The following is a 22,699-nucleotide window of genomic DNA, read 5'->3' as shown; positions in this document are numbered from 1 at the left end:
GGGCTGTGCTCGGCTCCGCAGAGAGGGGACACTTCTCATGAATATTTGAACATATGGGCAGAGTTCAGGACGCACCAAGAAATCTGAGGGTGCAAAAAACTTACCACGTGCTTCGGAAGGCATAAACTTCTCAGCTACTTCAGTAAAACTGTTTGAACAGATGTTCTCATCTGGTGGTAGCAGGATATAGTTCACTTTTCAGTTGCATTCAACTATAAGGTAAAGCTATATGGTGGGACACAAACTCCATGGGACAGGAGCAAGAACACAGACTGTAACCGTAGGATAAATAATTTATTTCAAATTCACACCTACCTTAGTGTAGAACAATTTCTCCCTATCTCAGCTTGCTTCTTAAAATTTCCCACATTTGAATGATAAAATATTACACCACTGTCATTATCGTGTAGTTATAAAACCATGTGTCAATGAACTTGAAATATACCAATATAATAACAAATACCACATTTTTGCCATCTGCAATTTTTTTAACATAGTTAAAATAGTTTAACTATTTTATTAAACTATTAATATTTTAATAGTTCCACCTATTAAGCACTTGCTTAACAGCTCAACAGGAACACTCAGTCGAACGACCTTGTAATTTTCACTTGTGATATACAAGCTTCCTTCACTCAGCCTCACTAATTTTCTGAATCTCCAAAAGTTTTGTTGCACTTTATAAGAAAACACGTTCTAGCGTTAAAACAGGAAACGATTGCTAATTTGGAACCAAGTCGGCTTATTTTTTCTCTCTCCTTAGCTTTCTATTCAGATGTGCCAGCAGAAAACCGCATGTCTAAAAGCAACTGCTAGAAAAGGAACAGAGGAAAAATGTGATGATCACAGAGCAGACAGCTTTTTATTTGTCATTTACTCTGAATTAGAAAGAAAAGAGTACCAGGCCAAAAGTCATTCAGTTAGTTATTAAAAATGACTGATTCTAATTGATCTATCAACAGCCTCTAATGCATGTTGAATATATCACTCAACATTTATGGCCCAAACTGTTGACTGAGGTTCATCCATATTCATGAAGACATATGAGCATATCTACTACTGCAAGAAGTAATGCTAATGGGGTAATAAAAATACACAAAACCACTAGCATGTTTCAGAGCATCCACGGAGACAACCCGAGACTTTAGAAAAGTAACTAGTTTTATATTACAGCTTTATTTCAAGCACTGTTTCTTACTGGATACAATTTATACATTTTGCACTATATGTGTGTATATATACTAATGGAATACTTTCCAAATTACCCCCAGATAAAATATACTACGTGCTTAACATTATTCCAGCAATAGCTTTTCTGAGTTACATTTTGCCGAGTGATAGTTCAGATCATAGAAGAAAAATTTTAAAAAAGCTTTGGCAAAATACCCTCCCATGATGATGTCTTTGAAAGTATTTTGAATGCAGGACTTCTTCATCCATTTTTATTCTCGTGTCAGACAAATAGAGAGGACAAAACATATAAACACAGTTATACTGCTTTATTCAAATATAATTTAAAAGAGTAGAGAGCTTAATTTTCAAAGTGTGTGGTCTCATGTTTGAATTTTGGCCAGTCAAAAAACTGCCTGCTGCTCTCAACATACAATGGTGCAACACCTTTTTGAAACCTCTAATTGCATTGTTGCGATGGTCACTGTTAAAACAAATTTCCTGGTAATCCCGGAGCCTGTGTCAAGGTAGGAGGACCACCAAAGGTATCAAAACAGAGAAGAGTCTGGTCATTGAACTGCACACATTGAGCTTCTAGGAGGATTAACGGTTCTTGTCACAGGCTCCTGACTGTAGTTGACAATATCTGCCTTCACCACCCTCTGTCATAAAAGAAAACAAAGTAACAATCAGAAAATATAATCTTCATGCTGGCAAAGCATTCAACAGATATTTTACTATGAAATATGACGGGAAAATTAGGCAAAGCAGATACTGTTTAGGGGTTTTTTCATTACCTTACAGAAAGTCTTATCAGATGCTAATTCTCTTTCAAAATGCCACTTTATCCTTACCAAGCAGAAGGAAGTGCCTTGGCAGGTTTTCACAACACTACAAATGGAACATGTCTTTTTTGCAAAAGCAATGAATACAGTTTTACTTCCATGAAAACTGTTTTGTATGCAAATAATAAAACAATATTTGTTTACAATGACTATGGCACAAAATTCTTTAAGAATAACTGCCCAAATTGTAATTGGAAACTGTATGTAAGTTTGTCTTTCCATCTTTACTCTAAGCACTTCTCAGGAAAATATGGGACAGAATTCGAAGCAGATTTCAAATATAGCCATAATTCAAAAAAGCTTTGATAGACACAGACTAAAGACTAAATTAACACAAAAGTGACCTCCGCATACTATAAATATTTGTTTTCTAATACAGAATCAACAGGTATTACCCATTCTATTTACAAAGCATTTTATAAGACTGTTGGTCTCTCCTATATGAGAAGTAAATATTCCAGTCTTGTGTCTATTTCCATTTGAGGCAGCTATGTAACATTTTAAATACACAGCACTGAAGGACATTCCTAATACAGTAACAGGAATTATTTCAAAAATTCTATTAACTCTCTGGTTGTTAGAAACACCATGTAATTGTACAGAGTTCCAAGTTAATATGTTAAGCCTTACAAGTACTTATAGATACAAAATACATTTTTCCAATAGAACTTACTGTAACAGTTGTTACCTCATGTAAAAGCAATGCAGCTTGGAAAAAAACCCAAGTTTTCCATCAATACCTGAACTACTGCATTGAGCAGACTTTGCTCTGGCAGTTGGAAGTGTTGTGATGTTGGTTATCTTCTTCAGGGTATTTCACTAGTTCTGCCCTGACAACATGCTGTTAATCATGTATCAACATAATGGATAGAGGGCAAGGAGAAGAATGTGGAAAGAAAAGGAAAAAAAATTGAGAGATTGATCAGTAGTTGAAAAGAATGAATGACATAAAAAAGACTATGGAGAAGCAAAATGAAAGTGCATTTTTTTCAGGCCTTATGCCGATATAAGAGCAACGCGTCCCGCTGAAAGCAGCACTATCAGCACCAAGGCTGCTTCTCAAGCTTCTTCAAGGACATGCCCTTGCAAAGCACCAAAGTGAAACGCTCATGCGTGCAACCAACAACAGTGTATTAAAGTAAGAGAAGCGACAGACAAAAAGGAAGCAATTCAGTGGAAGAAAAGATGACAACAGCCAATTCCTTTAAGTCTAGGGTACTTAAATATTACATTAGTCATCTTCCTATCAACAATTGTAACAAGTGCATTAGACATACACATGCATCTTTGCCATTACTACCCATTTCCATATTTACATTACATTTCCATAACTAGCACACTGTAACTAAATATATAATCAAAAACAGTGACATAACTTAACAACCTCACATCTACGTGCTGCAAAGCTTCGATTTTTCTTTACTTCATATAAAAATAAAAGGTTTTTATTTTTGATCTTAAAGACAAACGAAACTGTCAAAAGTTCTCTCACTATTAATACAGGGTTTGTGCAAAAGGGAGAAAAATTCGTAGAACTATTACAACAAAGAAGTAACAGAGGAGGTAGGTCTGCTACAAAAGATATCCTAAACCAGTTTAATAATTTTTCTTAAATACTTCAACTTTTACACGACATATTTTCAAGGTTAAAATTAATGGATAAAGGAATAATAACTACTATTTTATAGGAAGCAACATATAAACTGGATTATATACATAAAAATCGTATATGTTAAAGATTACCTCTGTAAATAAAACCTGTATGTCAAACAAGCAACAATAACTGAATTGGCTGGTAAGGGATCTGGATTTATTAGCTGCTGATGTACTCTTCTGGAGTTCAATTGATCACATTCATATTATCTTATCTAGTGGACAACACTCATGATTTACTGGACTCCTGGCCTGATGTTATCAAGGGAAAGGTTGCCAAATCCCATGTAAGGCAGCAGTAGAGTTTTAGCATTAAACAGTGTTATCTGACCTCACAGGACCTAGTTTCTTAATACTAATCTTTTGACTAGAGCTGAGGGAGGAAGAAAAAAAAAATAAAGAGCCTTGCAATCAGTGCACAATTAATTGTTCCTCACAACATTGGTCTAAATCCCATCATGTAAACACAGGCAGGTTAGTGACCCATCCTTAGACACGTTGCAGCAAGAAAATGACTATCATAAATGACTTGGATTTTCTACAGGAATTTCATCTAATAAGGATAAAAAAATACCACTGCAACATTTCTTTTATTAACTTCATGGTAATTAAAAATTTGGGCTTCTTTGTATTAGTTTTTATGTCAGGCATATCATTGCCATAGTTCAAACCACTGTCAATAACAAGAAATAACCTTTCTTGGTGCAGGTGCCCTGAATTCCAGATCTGACTTATCTACCAAACGTTTTGTTGTACAAAGCTGGCTCATACAGCCTAGTTTGCTGAACTGGTATTCAGTTAAAGAGAAAACTACACATCACGTACAAAACTGCTAGCTCTTGCCAATGCCAAGGAACAAAGCTGTACCCCATGCAGTTTCTACACTACGGTTGAAAGCAAAAAATACAGAAAGAAAAACATTTGATTAGTAAAGGAGCTATTTCCTCAAATTTCATCAGACCCTTGTGATTTAAAAGGGAGAGTATTTTGAGGACTGAAAAAAGTCAGAATCTGCAATTTTTTTACTTTGGAACTGTTCCACTTCCAAAACATGCTCTACTTTCCAGTCACGCATAAAGAGTAATCTAGTTCTTTGTTTCACCACGGTTTTGACCAAACAAAGGTTTGATTAATAGTCATCTCAGCATGTTAACAGACAAGGTTTAGTAGCTCTGGCTGAGATAGTTTAAAAACTTACCACCCCCAAACGTCTGTCCTATTCCTCTGCTGGAGATCACTGCTGCCAAAGGAGAGCTGGTGGAATGTAACGTGTGCTTGTACCTCATCCGCTTCAGCACAAAGTCTGGCAGCTTCACTTAAAAACAACTTTCAGCAGCAGTTTAAGCTAAGCTGCTCAACTTCACCCTGATGTGGCCAAGGCACACGATCACCTTCCATTTTCTGATTCTGCTGTGGCAGTGATAAATTCCAGCAAAAGGGCAGTAACAAATAGCTTGGGTTGCACTAATATCTTAAACTGCTGCAGCTGTTTTCTAAAACAATGCACAGTAAATAATTCTATTTCTAAGTCTTGTACTTGCAGTTAATTAACAGAAATTCTGCTGTTAATTTGAAGGGGACCGAGAACCCCATCCACTTTTCACAAGAGCTTCTGCAGCTCTGCCAGTCATCAAAGCTCAGAAGTCATGAGTCAAGCCCCGCAAATTCATACAAGTTAAAATAATGTGTTTGGGATTCCTATTACTTATTTCTAACCACCTGTGAGTCACTTCTAAGATCTTCCTTGTGGCTGTGATGATTATAATTGATTTTAACCACAAGAAATTTGATTTTCAGGTATAAAATAAAAAATGAGAGATATGATTTTTAAATTTTTTCTCAATATTAGGCAATCAGTAACAAGGAAGACATGCATAAGAACACATAATTAATATATATTATTTCACTGTTGGCATCTCACACAAACCTAGTATTTCATCTTATACTTTCTTACCCACCTAGACTGAAGGAAGACATCAGATGTTCTCTGACAAACATATTCAAGCAACAAGCTTCTCATTTTTCAAAATAAGGAAACCTCATATTACACAAAATATGGAAATACAAAGGTATAATCCAGCGTGTAAATATTGCACATTTGTAAAACCTGAGATGTATTTTATTCTTTGTTTAAAAATTAAACCTAAGTCAACATTTGCATACTTACTCATTTAAGGATGAGTCACATTACTATTGTGTTTTTTAATTTGTTTCTTTATAGCATTTATCTAGCATCCATCTATCTAAACATCTAGTTTTATAGGCCATTAGCTATAGAGTATTAAATGCCTAAAAATTTTAATGAACACATTCACTGTTCCACAATTTCAGGAAGCCCTGTGCTCATATTACAGATAGAAAAAAAAACAACCAAACAAAAAAACCCCACCATACTAAGGAACCTGTACCTGTCACACAAAAAGTAGATGATAAACCAGAAACCTAGTAATGGCAACATCATCTAACACCACCTCCTTCCAGCCAAGAGACCAGCTCCATGATTTTGGGAAACAGCACCAACATTTTACTTCAGTTAGTCTTTTCCACTGCAGACTAAGAAATTTCTCTCAAGAAAAGTCCTTTTATTCAGCTCCCTGTGGACATGAAGGTTAAAATTTTCCTTCTCCAATTTTATGTAGAGACTTTACCTTTCCTGTCTTAAGAAGTGACCAAGGTATTTGGTTCCCCACAACAGTGAACTTTAAGATACAGCTGACAGACACTCCAATACAATTCCTATTGGTTTGTAATTGACTTAAATTTGGGCAATTCCTACAGCCCACTCAAAACAGCACCCTGGAAGGAAGCAAACGTTTTACTGGTAACAAAGAACTACTGCCAGCCTAGAATAAATTGAAACTACTCTTGATTAGCAGAACCTTGCAAAGTCAGGCAGCTGCTTTCCAGCTCTCACTCTTCAGCTACACGCTCAACAACAAATAAAAACTAATTACAACACCAAGGTAGAAAGAAACCTACTTAAAGCCAATACCAAATTGACATAGAAAGTTACGTACTCCCGAGTCAGTGCTATATAGAGGTTCTTTCTTTAAAAACAACCTAAAAATAGACACTTTCATTAGAAAGCTACAATTTTCTCTTTAACCCCATTTCTCATATTCTCTTTTAAATTTAATTTATTTGCATACCTATCTACAAGCTTACATCCGAGTTACAAGAATACACCACCACACGGCACAGGGAAGTCCAAGACTGACATTCCAGTGACAGCTAAACAACCAAAGAAAAATTAAAGAACCCTCTATGTGCTGAATTATTTATAAGCAAATAATCACAGAGCTCAGAACAATAGGTGATACCTTAGTAGTAAGAGATCACTGAAACAACACAATATTTTTCTACCTATTAATTACAGCTTTTCGAAGCTCCTTAGCTTTGCTTGTTAGGTATGCACTATATTTTACCATTTTACTGTTTGCAATACAGTTTTGCAGTCAACCACTTCAACGCAGATTGTAAACACTGCTGTGGCAAAAAACTTTCAGAAATTAAATATTTATGGTATATTTCAAAAAGCAGGAGACCAAGATGTACATAAGAAATGTTTTGCCTTTCTTTTAAATAAACTTGTTGACTTATTTTGTGGTACTTGTTTAATGTGTGTAGTTACTAGCACTTCTAGGATATTACACCACTAGAACAGCTACCTTTTGGTTCAATAAGTATATTTAAAATAAGCATATTGTAATCTGAAATGTCATTATCTAGGAAGGGTTGCCTCAGCAGTATAAGCTTAGTTTTCAAGGTTTCTGAACCTGGATTTGTATAAAATCTTTTTGGTTTAAACCTACACACACAGTTTTCCTGGCAGGAAAATTATTTTTAGAAGCAGGAACTAGAAAGAAAGAGGTGGTAGGAGAAGAGGGCTTGTATTAGAAAACCTCTTGCTTGATTGCTTATTTGAACAACTAATACATTTTTGATCTCCTAGCTTTCACTGATGAAAACAAAGTGACTTCCAACTCTGGTAGATGAATTTAAGCAAGTATTCACACTTTAATTAATTTAGTTCTAGTTCAAATTTTTAAAAACAGTGAAAACACCTTTCTGCACTAATTCATAAGGTCATAACACAATGTTCTCATTAGAGCTATTTTGCATACATCAATTACTGAACAGTATGAACTGCAAAGCAGCTCTGCTATAGTTCAGAGGAGGACACGCCGCAGGGTTTTGCCATGCGTTCCCAGTGAAATCACTATATTCACATCCCTAACTCACTGCTAACCAATATAAGACAATGGGGGACAACCTGCTTGATGACCTTCCCACCTATTGCTGGGAAACATTCTCCTCTCTGCCCTTTCTTGCTGCAGAGGAAATGGTCAAACAACTCCAAGATAACACTCATAATGCAAAGAACAGAACACAAAACGCAAGGGCAGAAACTATGCGGTTCCTTTAGGGGGAGATTATTTGGGACTGGTACAGTGAGAAAAATAATTTCAGATGCCAGGGAGCCATAACAGCTACAGGTCTGCCTGCTGCTGAGAATGGGTATGCTGAACCAGAATAGGATTCATTTCTCATCTGCGCATCAGAATAAAATGGGAAATCGTGACTACAAAGTCAATAACCCTTCCCCGAGGTAGACAGTCACTACCAAAGAAAAGTATTCTTGTCCTGTATTACACAGGCACACAATGAAAATTAAAATCTGAGATTAACCAAACACAGGATTTGACGTAGTTAATTCCTGACTCTGTGAATGACAAATATTTTTCGGTATGACTACAATGAAGATTGATTTAGAACATTTCCACTCACAGAAGCTTATGCCTTCTATTATCTAAATTCATAGTGTTCTAAAATGAAATTTGTTTTTAAATGTAATGAATTAAAAAAGAACAATTATCATAAAAACTGTAACTGACATCAATGTAAAGTAATGAATGTACATGAGTGCCTTCCAAACCTGTATATGCATACATATAGAGAGGTTTTAATTTCCAAAACTATTTTAAGTACTATTTTTAAACAAACAGCTCTCAAACTAAAGTTTTTTCCTAATTTTTTGAACATATATATTCTTGTTTCAGCAATTTTATCGTGATGGATAAATAAGGAATTATTATATCACAAAAAGTTGTTGTGAAAGTAAATAATTGTCTTCAGAACAACAGATGCAGCTTGCTTTAAAGGACAGTTATTAATTTGCAATGAGATTACTTTAACACTAAACAAAATACTAAGAAAAAACATGTATTTGTGGCAAATCACCTGTGACTGTTCCAGCTCTGCTTTGTTTAATTTGATGCCAAGTATGTCAGCAGCAATTCTCTGAAAACACAGAAAGACCTATGGAAAAAAATTAAATTGCATTTAAATGATTAAAACCAGACATCCAGAGGTTCTTTCAAATATATCAAACCATTCTTGAACTGTAAACAATGAGATATACAAAATTATGACCTGTGCAAAACAGATCTGAAAATAACCTCATCTGGTACATTCAATTTTGTTTGAAAATTGGAGAAAATAACTCAACAATGGTACAAGGAATGAACAGTACACTGGATTGTTAAGCAACACTTCTCCTCTGCCTCCAGAGACCTAAGTTTAAACAAGCTTTTACACAACCAACCTCTCAAATAGTACTCTCAGTGCTATAATATATGAATAAGGGTATTCACTAGTGTTTCGCACAAGAATATCTTACCAGTGTATTGTGTAACAGAGATGTAGGTTTTTGAAACTGAGAACAGAACTGTGCATCGACATCGCCAAAATCTCTACCACAAGTGTTTGAAAAAGCCATTAGCAACACAAAACTCAAGCAAAGATACATTTGTTCTGAAGAGTCTTGCAAAACCTTGTGAGTATTACACTGAACAGAAGTTATCTAGGCAACAAGCAAGATGGTGCACGGTGTGCTCCAGCCTAGCAGAGCTAGGCCTGGGACACAGTTTGACAGATAACATGGAGTGGCAATGCTATCTCCAGTGACTCCTTTACTTCATCTCAATCTAGTCCCCCAATCTTACTGTTTAGGCAGCTGCATGTTAAATGAGATTAAAGAACACAACAGATGTTACAGAGGAGCAGCTTAAGCTTCCACTGCTGCTGAACACTGTTGTCAAGCTACACACTATATTTTATCTACATGGTTTTTCGATTGAGCTCACAATCTGAAGTACTAACAAATTTTGCTTTTCATCATGCAGCTGCCACCCCGAAAAAGGTAAGGCCTGCGTAAGTGCTTTTATTCATTTTCAATGAAAATTCAAACAAATAACATTTACACAATCTCTTTTTACACCTGACATGGTAACTATAAACGAATTAGTGGCACAACCAACACGTCACAATAGCTTCCAAAATAATTTCTCTTTCTCTAACTACTTGCTCTGTTACAGCAAGAAAGGAAACCCTGGACAGGCTTCCCTGAACCTGCACCAGGCTCTCAGGGGTACTGAGCTACATCACCTGCCACGAGGATGCTTTGCGCACAAACGTGTCTGGTGCTTTAGTTATGGAGTTTGACGGACAGTAAGACAATGAGCTATACTAAACCTTTCAAAGTTTTTCTCCCCTGAGGAGGCTTTTGGGCTGCCCTATTTCTAAAAATTAGTTTTTGCAAACAAGTCTGCTGGAAAGATCTGAGCTAAACAAATCAAATCACTTCATTTATCTTGAGTATTTAAAACTCCTCTAGTCTATATCCACAGTAGCAATGAAAAGCCTCTTCTTAAATCACTGTCCAGGGTAAACACCCCATCTTTCCTGCACAAACCCAAATACATGAAGGTTCTGAAAGGGCAGATGGCGGTAACAGTGAAAGAGTTAATTCAAATCTACACTGAAACTAAAAATGGACTACTGTAAACTATAGCTCATACCTTCTTTTGTTAGTAGATATTTAAACAGAGATTCCTTCATAATTTGTAATGTTAAATATATCAGCCTTATAAAAAGAACTGCTTTTTCTACATATTACCAAATCCCACAAAAAGGTTGTCTCCTTGAGAAAGGAATAAGTTTTATCAGATGTACACCTCACTGATGGAAGTATTATAAAAGTTTTATTCTGTTTCTAGCATAAAAGGCTGGAATTTTCACACTTTAAACAAAAACTTATGGCAAAGATTTAACACAAACTACAAGGAGATTCAGGATTCACTGCATTTGTAACAGCAGTATTGTTAGACTTTACAGAACAACTATTATCTTATAAAATTGGGCAGTGCAGTGAAGAAGTTTCATCAAGGATTTTAAAACTAGTGATTCCTTTTGTGTTACAGAATTATATTTCCATGTAATTGAACATGGTCTTACTGCTCAAGAACATAAAGTAAATTTTGTTGCAATAAATAGGAGACAGACACAGGGCTGTTTTATGGGAATGACAAAGTCATTAGGCACGTAAGAGAAATCAAGTAAAACAATATAGTGTGATTTAATTTGACTGATATAGTCAACTGAAAAAGAACCTTTTCTTCCATAGGCTTCCAACTAAAACAAATAACCCAGCTTAGAGTCAAAAGATTGTTCAAACATATGCTTTGCGAAGCATTACAAACACCAGAATGTTCAAATTTCAATGGACCTGCAGACGGGGTGTCTCTCATTGCTCAGTACCCACATTAAAAACTTTGATCACAACAGGGTTTTGTGACATTATCAACTGTTGAAAGCTTCTGTATTGATGGCCTATAGATGAGACTCCACCTGGACTGAAGGAATACATTAACTACAGACAGACAGCAAATAGAGATCCAGCTGGTCTCAGTTCTCATGCTGATGTACAAGCTAGACCATTTCTATATTAAAATCTATACCTCGAACTGCAAATCAGATGAGAAGCCACTGCAGTTAATAAAGACCATATACACTAACATAAAGATCTGTTTTTCAGGCAAGTAGGTAGGCAAGAAGGACATGCAGCAGCCGAAGTTCTCATTGGTTTGATATGCGAAGTATAATAGAACAGTTATACACTATCCCAGAATAATGGCTTTCTTAACAAAAAGACACCTACAAGGATTTAGTTTTTCTTACTTACAGAATCTCCTGTCTTGGCCGACACGAAGTGGCTACTGAAATTGTTTTCCTGACAAAATCGTTGGTGCTTGTCAACTTTCACTGTGCGCATATGCTCCAAGTCAACTAAAAATAAGTTGAAAAAAGGAAAAATTACTACAATGGAGCCCATTTAGTTACCTGTCTTAGAAATTATTCATTGGAAATACATAAGATGTAATATTTTCCTTTACAGATGTATGCAAATACAAGTTTATTTCTTTTTATAATCATTTGCCAAAATAAAAATAATTGCCCCAGATTCATTTTATTTGCAAAACTAAAATGAAACCACAACTAAAATTATATGGTCAAATTCAAAAAATTCACATCTGAAACAAAGGACGAATTTATTTCTGGATACACACAAGAAATTTGTAACAACTTTACTACTACCTTCCTACAAAAACCTGAGACAAAACTAAATTTTGCGCATTTTCTTTGCAAGCATGATACATATTGGAGATTACAGTGTAATCTAAAGACTTTTACAAAATAGAGTCCACCAAGCACATCTGAATCTATATATTTTTTCTAAGTAAAATAGTAAACAAGTTAAAAAGAATTTTATTGCAGAACATGGTAGAGCAAAAGCATTCACTATAATAAACAAATGAGCTGAGTGAAACCATTGATGCATGGTTACTTGTGCATGAAGTTTTCAATTCCACAAAGGTATGGTTCAGAAAATCTTAAAAAGTAAAATGCATATTTCAAGAGTCACACGCATTTTCATTTTTATCATTTTACAACCCTTGGAAGCAGAACAAAGTTTTCAAATGGTATTTTATGTTGCAAAGCACTGGTTGCTTCCAAAACAACATGGAACTCAAGCCTTGCACAGGTTTTATTGTGTACATTCCAGTTTCTCCAAATCTGATCCTAAGGTAACTGGAAACTATATTGAACAGTTTCTCTTTTTATTGCATTACAGTTCCTATAAGGGTGTTGACTCAATGCTGTCAAATTATAAGGCAAATATATTCAGAAGGATTTAAGGACAACCAGCCTCTTTGACTCAATACAGGAAAAAAAACTTAAACTGATTTCCTGAGGAAGGGACCCAACTGACTTGTAAAAACTTGTAAATTTGCAAATCTAGTAAGCCTGCATAATAGTGTCATTTGATTATCAGTTGAAAAAATGCTCTCCTACTACATAAAAGGCTTTATTTTAAAATGATATTGGAGGTCTTTAATTTGTAGGCTCTGGAGATTTTCTCTTGGAGATTTTTAGTCTAACAGGGGATTCCTACACCCCATTTATACTGCTTACCTTGGTTAATGTGGAGTTTTTGCCACATATTACTGTTCCTTGCACATCAGTAAGGCCTTGTTTATAAGAGCAGGCCTAAAATCATCCAGTTACCACAGGCATTAATTTGTGAAGGACTAAAATACTAAGCTATTAACACTAATGTTTGAAGCACAGTTTTTCATTATACTAAATGCAGAATAAATAGTTTTATAAAAAACAGGAAGAACAAATGCATTTACAAAGATAGAACTCGAAGTCGATAACAATTTTGTTAAAAACTCATGCAGTCTGTGTAACAGTTACTTAACTTTTTTCTCTGAAAAATAACTACCAGAAGAGAGCCTCTGTTGAAATGCTTTTAAGAATAAAATACAGCAGGCTGCCTAAACCATGTCATTATTAGCTATTATTTTTATTCTTCACATATTAGCTTTAAGTGCAGCTTGGAAAACACAACAGTGAGATTACTCTTTTGGGAATTTTTTTTTTTTTTTTTTAATTTTTATTTGACAAGGTCTTTAAAGCAGCCTTAACCCCACCTCCAAATTTTACTCAAATTTTACCCAAAATGTATACATTATTACAATAAAAATAGATAGATAGACAGCATTTACACTGTATCACTCTAAAATACCATGACATGCTTATGTCCATAAAGACAAGCTTACAAGTTACAATCTCTCTCATACTCTCCCAGGAAGGAAAGAATAGGGAGTGGAAAAACACAACAGCATGCTGAAAGGTTGATGAATTTTCAGGAAGAAAATGCCACTGCCGTATTGGAAATCATATCCTCAAATGCCTCCTATCTTCTATTTGAAGAAACATCAAGAATAATACATGGTCAGTAGAGCATATAATTTACTACAGTAGAGAAATTAAAAGCACATAAGATCCTAGAATCTAACAGACTGAAACTGAAAATCAAAGTGAAATCACGTTTCTGAATTTTGTGTAATTCCCAGTCCCTCTCCCCAGTTACAAGTATTTCACCTTGTGCCTCCTGAAGTAGGGGCAGTCTGCTGTGAACTGTACAGTCACTTTTACACCAGATAACTGCACCATAACTGTCCATGTGCACACTCTCAGCCCACTGTAAATGCAAGGCAATTCATGTCACATTAGCTCTCAATGAAAGAGGGCACAGTTTTAGTACAAGAAAAGGGTTTCAAGCGTTAATAAATATTTAACTATAAAAAGGTGCAGTTTGCAGTCAATGAAAGATGACTATGCTAACTCAAATTACTTTGCATTGCCACAGGCTAAAGGCACAATCATAGACAGTTACTGAAAATCAGCTAAAATACAGTGAATAATTACCCTCCAGTCCTTTTTTTTTTTTTGACACTGGTCAGCCTGACAGGCAGAATTCTTAGCACACCAGGAGATAAGTCTTGTCCAGCTTTTGTTTAGACATCACAGCAAAAAGACTTTAAGGAAGGATTTGGAGGAGAAAAGTGATTTTCTAAAATGATGTTTATAAGGAATGCAGGGACTTTATAGAAAGAAAACTAACAGCTGGCCAATGTGGGCTCATAGGATGAGCCAATTAACAGCAGGAATAGATATTTCAGGATGAAGGATGATACTAGAATGCATTTAAGCCATGAAAAGTTTAAAGGCAAAGACAAATAAGTTTTGGATAGAAAGAGAGTCAGATACATAAATACAGTCTGATTTTACAAACCAGGAAAACGATCATTTAGAATGACTAAATGACTAGATAACATTGCATTGGCCAAGAAAAAGGAATTACTGAAATTAAGATGCAAAATAAGAACATTTTTAACTGTGGCAATGGTTATGATAGGCCATATCTAACAAAGGTCTCAAAGAAAGAGTCTGCAAGATTTGGACACACATCAAACATAAACATTTAGAGAAAGGCCCAACGTGAAGTTTACGTGCCAGATAGTACAGTCATCCTCCTCATCTGAAGAGAATGAGAAAGAAGACAATGGCAGGGGAAAATTAAAAGCTCAATTTTTACCAAGTAGAATTTAAATCGATGGCTAGAAATTCACAATGAGATGTCAAAGAGACATGTGGATTTTTAGTTTGAAAAGTGAAAGAAGAGATATAACTATTTGCAAATGGTGAACGTCTAAAGCACATCAATGTTACACATCAGTACTTTGGATTAAGTGCTTGGATACAAACTCTGCTATCTACATTAATAAATTATGTTTTCTGATCATGAAAAGCTAAAGTAACCCCAAAATGTGTAAATTTTACAGACTGCAGCGAGAGCATTTCTTTGTTCTACAGTATCTAAAATTCTAAAGGTCTTAAAAACGGGACCAACAGGAATGGCAGTTAAAGTACAAGTTAGCAAAGCAACAGTTAAAATGTCAAAGGAGTACAAGAACTTTGCTAATTCCTTGACAATATAGGAACCACTTAGTATATTTGTGTTAAATTGAATACTTAAATAACTACATGAAAACTGAAAACAGGAGAAGCAGAAGGCCATCACGAGCAATGGCAGAGAGAGAAGTCACAGTATTGTTTCAATGACCGGCCTGATGAGGACACAAGAAGGGGCTCATCGGCCCCCAAAGTAATTTTTAAGTCCCTTTCTAGAAAAAGCATCCAAAAGACGGGCTGCTGCCATTTGCTCATTTTTATGTCTGAAGTACACGCTAAAAAACTTGTGTGACAACTACCAAAAACCCCCACAGTTGCCAGATATTCTCCAAAAATTATCTCCGCTGTCTTAGTTGTCCTGTTCTGCAACTCTGTTTCTACCTAACTACTCAAGAGTTCAACCTTTTGATTCTCTGGAATCAAACCAAACATTCACCATCATGCTTGTCTGGTGGGAAGAGTCATTTCAATCAAAGCTAGTAAGATAAATTGTTGCTCCATAGCTAACAGATCTATCCGCTTTTGTATGTGCAGGTATCCCATAAAGATACTGGTACAACAAAAATATATTAGGAACTTCAGTATTTCTGACATTACTTGCATGAAGTCAGACAGATCCAAGTGAAAAAAACCTCACCTCGTAGATTAAACCAGCACCAGTCAGCATCTGCTGTACCGAAACCAGGTAAGCCTTGCTAAAAAAAATCTATTGCTCGTGAACTCTGAAGAGTTCAGTTTTGACTTGAAGGTGAGACTAAACAGAGATCTAGTGAGGTGAAAAAAGAAAACAGAATCTAGGAGACAAGTATGAAACTCCCACAGAAATCCCCAAGATACTCCCCTTTAAGGCATTCCTGAAGATATGAGGAAAAGAGGGCAAAAAAAAAGGAAAAGGAAAAAAAAAGGAAGAAAATAAAACAGGTAAGAAGAAAACTGCAAAATCTATGGAAGGAAACAGATGCAAATATACCATGATGGTTGCCTATGTGGAGAGCAAGTGACTTTTCAAAGAAGCCAAGGACAAAATAGTCAGTTTAAGTTAGGACCAGAGAGATTTGATTGGACCGCACTTCAGGTGATTATATAAACATTTTCATCATCCTTTGAATTCCCTTTGAATCACCTATTTGCAGTGAAAAGCTGACAGACTGTGCTAACTCAAAATGGAAAAGGAAATCGTATTTTAAATGTCTGTCTGCAGGGCGAGATACCAAATGACAGAAAAATTCTCAGCAAACACTTGAGACAGTGTAAACGGTTATTCAAAGTCAAATCTCTATAGAACTTTACTTGAGAAATTAAGTCACTGAAATTTTAGTTTATTGGGTAGTAGCAAGGGAATAGAAAGACACTAGACAAAGTGCTAGATAAAACACAGATGGATGCTTTACAATCTACCCACACGCAGCCATTCAACAGCAATTCAGTCTTGATGGAATAATTCTGCTACTTTTGACTTGAGACTCTGAAACCACTAATGGTAAATACATTAATGCCAAATTTGTTTCTCTTACACTACTTAGATATATGTGCCATTCTTTTAAGACAAAAAAGGCTTGCAAAAAGCCACACAGCACCACTGTGCAGGGACAAATGATCATTTAAATTCCATTAAATCATACACAGGTGGAAAACCAACAGTCAAGCAGCTTAAATACTACTTTAGCTCACCTGCTTCACTGAAATGAACTAGAACAAATATAAGCAGCTTGCCAGAGTTTGCTCCAAGGAATAAAGTGTGATATGAAATCCCACAGCTGTATTGTCTTAAAATTATTTACATAAAAATACAATTTATCTGAGTAATACAACCGGTACAAATATGAAGCCAGTAAGTATTTTAAAGTACATATCATCAGTTAGAAGAATAATGAATGTTCTCATTGTATAATCTTTAAAAATGCCAAAAGTGCAATAATAATGTATTTTTATTTAAATATTGTCACTCAAGAAAATAACTGCACATATCCTAAAAAGACATCAGAACATCATTTATGCAGAATGTAAAGGCTGCTACTCATGCTATTTATCTCCCTTTCCCACAGGGCTGCCAGCCTCTTCTTTCATAACATTAGTGGAGAAGAACTCCATGTGAAACTACAGTTCTTTAAAGTCGGAAAACATCCATTTTGCATGAATCTTCCTTTCAGGTAATTCTGGAAGAAACACAAATATGTAACTTGTACAGGTACTTCCAAGCAGCTGAAAAAATAGTGTCAGTACTTGTTCAGAATGGCATAAACAGCTGAGTGGCATGCATAATGCATGTTAAGCAAGTCTGAATGTTTAATAGTTTGTTGGCATTTCTCTTGGACCGTAAGATTACACTTGCAAACCATAAGGCACTATCCAGTCATCGTAGATTATTATAACAGTGATAACTAACCTATTTTCTAAACCATATATATGAAAAAAAACATGAGACAGTTCAGCAAATTTCAGTAAAGGGATCTCTCTCCACCCAAATCCGACCGTCTTTCACTTTCAAAGCTTCAATTGTAATAACTGTGAGGGAATCTGTTACAAAGCAGCAGTTCTCCTGCTTAAGCTAAACTTTTTCTTTTCTTGATAATTACAGTATTTGCCATTAAAATTGGTATTAACACATAAATGAGTTTACAACTATCTAGTTTTGTAGCTCTCATGCATATTATAACTATTTCATATTTTAATATAACCAACTATAGTTTTAAAGTTATAAGTAAACATCTATATTAATCTACGGTACTGCACAAAAATATATTCTTTTATAGTATGCTGTGAAAAACGAAATATAAATCTTTCTGCAAATTATTTGCAGCTGTTCACACAAGGTATACAATTACATAATGTTTAAATAATGAGCTATCACGATTAGCCCACACAGACATGACAAGTAAAATGCTTTAATAATTTATTAATTTGATTTACATGTGCTTAAAATTATGTACATATTTTCTCTTCTGAAAATACTCCAGGGTCATAAGAAAGGGGGCTGTATACAACCATCTCTTTTTCATCCCATTTTTGGTAGTATTTCAGCCAGATTTCTGAGGAACAAACCTAGCTTGAGCACCTGAAAACCCAACAGAGCGATGAAGACAGCCCTCTCACACCGTAATGTCTCCGTGCAGTAATTCGCTGCTCAACAAGCACAGTCAGTTTCATTTCAGAGCACGAAGGCTCTGCTTCTCCCGTGCATAAACAAAAGCGCATGGAAAAGGGAATAAAAATGAGATTTCTCTAAGATGTGCCCAAACAGCCACTATTCTAAAGAATAAAACAGAAATCATGATGAATACTGGGAGCAACGTCCAGGGTAACAGGATTTAGTGCCCAGTTTCCCAGAGCTCTGCCCCACAGAAGCTCGGCAGAGCCTGGCCTGGCAGGTCCCACAGCTCTGGCCACAAAGAAACCCGCTCTGGCCTCTTCAGCAATATTACTCAGTTTTAATTCTAATCCTGCCATCACTCCAAAGAAAATAGAAAAAAAAAAAAAAGCAACAAAAAACCTCCCTAGCTTTTTATTGCCCAGCTTACCAGTAACCTACTGCTTTCTCACTAAAAGACAGAGCTATTTCATTATGCCTTAATTTTTAAAGAATATTTGAATGGGTTACTTAGAACGTAAGCAATCGCACTTTCATTTTCTAATTAGACACAAAGGTTCTTTCTGGGTAAACAAAAATCATCTAATAGAACATATATATGATGTTATTAATAATAATTACCAATATAATAAGAGTAATGCAGAATTATGCAGTAATAATAATAAATTAATTTGACAACAAATTTTACCACATCTGTAGTACTATCAGACTTTGTGTATTACCCAGCTTTTTAAAAATCAGGTTTGCTTTGGTACTTTTGAATTCCTACAGCGCACACTTCTCGAATATTCAAACCTGAGTGCTGGAGTGCAAACTGCAGCTTTCTGTAGCTACAATTTTATTAATCCTTTCAATCTTTTTCTCACACTGAAACTGTATAACTGCCAAGAAAAGAAAACTCACATAGAAGTCCTGAAAACTATGCCACTACTTTGATTTAAGGAAGCTCAAAACAAAATATAAATACAGTTCCACTACAGATTTTCTCAGTATTTTTTTAGGTTATCAAGAAAACATCTAGAGTGTTGATCTGGTTATACTCATGTCAGACAAACTACATGTCACATTAACTACCCCCAGGAAGTTATTCCAAACACAAAATAAACTGTTTATGCCCCTTCTCAGATAGATAGCATGACAGATTGTTATTAGTTGAAGACAGATGAAATACATTAATTTGATTGCAAGCATGTGTTTACTTTCTCACTGTCATGTACACTCTACTGCTGATGCTTCCCTATGAGGACATAGTAACAAATCAAATGTTGTATTAGAAGACTTGCTAAGGCAGAAGAATAATAATAGCTGGTGCTGCACTTGAATACTTAAAAAATATACTTAACTTTTCCAGCTACAACAGGAAATAACTGGTTTCAGAAAGAAAAAAAAAGCTTAAAAACATTCATAATTTACACAGAACATTGTAATACTTCCTCCTCTAAAAAAAAAAATCAAAATTATTATCAAATAGTCAATTGATTATCATCAAATTGTCAATTACTAAAGAAAAATACAACTTTCTAAATGCCAAAACTATGATCTAAGTTCCCTCTAAACCAAAAGAGAGATTCCTACAGATACAAGACAAGAAAATGTATGCCTAATATGGGAAATGAAAGGTGGGCAATTCCTAGGTCTCCAGTTAAAAACAGAAAGGCATCTTGCCTGTGAAATGAGGTTTGCCTGGTTTTATGCATATCTCCCTTATGAGCCTCGACTTTTGTACAAAGCCTATGTGGAATTCTCTTTTCTCTCAAAGAATGACGTAAGACAACACAAAATCCATGATGAGCTTCTTCGAATAAGTGTACCTCACACAATAAAATCAGATTGATGATGCTAATAGTTTGTTCTAACACAGAAAATAATGAGAAAGAATGTGTTTAGCATGACAAGTTCTCTTTTATTTGTATTTATGGAAGTAGCTGTAGCATTTATATTAAGTTTTCTACACAAAAACATCCCATATTAAATGAGACTTTCAAATACTGTTAAATAATAAAGGATTACAGCATTTTTACTAAAGTTATAAAACACAGTGGTCCTTGTGCATCTTTAGAAGACAAAAGGATAATAAGGTTAACGTTTCCAGGATTTAAAACAGGTTTCAAGAAAAGTAGAGCAGCCAGAAGCAAAAGTCTCCATCTCAGCACACCAAGTGCATCTAACTGTGGAAGACACAATGTTACAAGATTCTGTCCTAATTAGAAGGCATGTATAATGTTTGGTAAAGACAAATTGTTTTTAAAAAGATACGTTAACCTTTGCAAATACAAATAGCAGGCATAAAATTCCTTATGAAGAAAAAAAGAATTCACCCAAGTTTTTCAAAACTAAGATGACAGATGACTGGCTTTACACAGTTTGAAGAGACAGTTAACAAGAAAATAAGAATATTTTTTTCTCAGCTAGACACTTCCCATTTTCATTTTTCAATACATTCTTGGCTGAAATTCTTGCAACCATTTAGCATTTGACTGAACAGCCTAAGATTACACTGAGTGTTAGAATCTGACCCCTTCTGTTATATACCTAGAGTCCTTACCCTATCCCTCATGCAGACATTTTCAGAAACTAGTATTCAAAACCGATTACTTTATTAAACAAACACAGAATTCAGTCACTGTGTAGTAGTATTTTAGGATTAAAACACAACTGGAACAGCTCTGCCTTTTTTTGCCTTTTTAAAAGACTTTCATAAGGACACAGAAAGAAAGAGAGGAGAAGGCATGTGTTGATGGTCATCTACCCACCCGGCATCTCAAGTGACCAAGTACACAGAAGATGTGACAGTGGCACAGCAAAGAGGTGACCAAGTTACCTTGAAATGCATTAATCTGGGTATGAGGAGTTTAGATGTGGCAGTACAGACCTCTGTGCAGATGATTTTACCAGGCATCTCTGTTTACTGTCGGCAGTGCACAGAACTAAATAAACACGCCCTTAGGGTGAGCTTAACGAATCAAGCAGGGGCGCGAATGAAAGAACATGAAACTCTTTTGTGCATACTGGTATGGAGAGTAAACAGCCCAGCTTCAGCAAGCGCATTAATGACCTCTCTCTCAAAAGCATAATCTCGCAGGACTCTATGTTCTTTAATTTCACACCTTTGATTAACTAGTTTTTACTTTCCACAAAGAAACGTGTCCTAAGATTACAAGCTCCTCCTGGAAAAAAGACAGTTTGTTCACTCTTCCTTTTTATCGACGGATTCTTATATGGCCCTTATCGCCAGTTTATAAGCACTTTGCAATTGCTAACAAATCACTTGCTGACTAATTCTCTTCCCAATATATTAGGCAAATACTATTCTTATTTTTACAAATAGAAAAATGAAACATAAATGAAAAGATAAATTTAAAGCCTTGCCTAAGATCACATGAAGTTTCACTGAACCATGAATTTATTGCTTTGTGCACTAAGTCATCTTTCATCTTTGTTAACACTTGTATTCAGGCTTCCTAATCTTTGTGCAAATATGAAATTTGATAGTGATTAGTTTTACTTCCTTATTAAAGCTGTTAATTTGCATTCAAGCATCTTTATAAATAGCTACTTCCTGGAGACAAGGAGAAATGAGAAAAAGGTTGGGACAGGACAACATTGCACTTGGGTTTTCTTGCTATATTAATCCAATTATAAAAATCACTGGCAGTGACAGCAACAAACACAGCACGTGAACACAGTTGGGAAAGGCTTATTTATTGAACGACACTGAGAAAGCAAAACAAAGAAACTGAACCTGTACTTCCACAAGCCAAAATCCAGGATGCCCAACAACAGCTGGAATTCCAGTCCCCACAGGCACATTCCAACACATTGGCATCAGACAATGAAATGCCTCATCAAATCATAAATGGCACAGTAACAGCATTAGGTGACCATCATAGAGAAAAAGCAATTCTGTTAATTAAGAACCATAACTCAAATACAATACAGCATAAAAATATGTAATAATTATTTTGTACCTCTGCAACTCTAGCTGCAGCGTTTCTTCTCACATTAAAAGTTTCTACAAGTAATAAATACAATATTTCACTTTTGGGATCCAGCATCCTTCACAAACACAGTAACTAAACATACTTATTGAAAAAAACCAAGTTTCAAGTCATACGTCATTTTCTAATTGCCAGTGCTTTAGCAACACTAACAAGAAAAATGTTATACCATTTAGAATCCACATTTTCTTGCCAATACAATAGTTCCCCTTACAGAGCAACATACGAGAAACACAGAATTACTTGATTCATAATCTTGTAAGATTATTTTTAACATATGA

The 22,699-nt window shown here is 35.3% G+C and overlaps 1 protein-coding gene across 4 annotated transcripts in view; it reads right to left on the bottom strand.

The window, feature by feature from the left end:
• Positions 1–522: 522 nt before the first annotated feature.
• RAB28 (RAB28, member RAS oncogene family) overlaps positions 523–22,699 on the bottom strand; it is a 65,324-nt gene continuing 43,147 nt past the window's right edge. Inside the window, exons 5-8 of one of the 4 annotated variants that reach the window (XM_065633882.1) lie at positions 11,692–11,795; positions 8,910–8,987; positions 2,756–2,856; positions 1,746–1,832 (exon numbers count right to left, since the gene is read on the bottom strand). In XM_065633882.1, the coding sequence (XP_065489954.1) occupies positions 2,761–2,856; positions 8,910–8,987; positions 11,692–11,795 (278 nt within the window). In that variant the 3' untranslated portion in view covers positions 1,746–1,832; positions 2,756–2,760. Of the gene's footprint in view, positions 1,833–2,755; positions 2,857–4,866; positions 4,923–5,626; positions 5,681–8,909; positions 8,988–11,691; positions 11,796–22,699 lie in introns of those variants that run through there. The other 3 variants (XM_065633884.1, XM_065633885.1, XM_065633883.1) reach the window with 3 other exon arrangements.

This window comes from Caloenas nicobarica, chromosome 4 (assembly GCF_036013445.1).
Source record: "Caloenas nicobarica isolate bCalNic1 chromosome 4, bCalNic1.hap1, whole genome shotgun sequence".
Classification (NCBI taxonomy): domain Eukaryota; kingdom Metazoa; phylum Chordata; class Aves; order Columbiformes; family Columbidae; genus Caloenas; species Caloenas nicobarica.
Note: the sequence above shows the minus strand (reverse complement) of the source record. Positions and strands in the feature narration are given on the sequence as shown.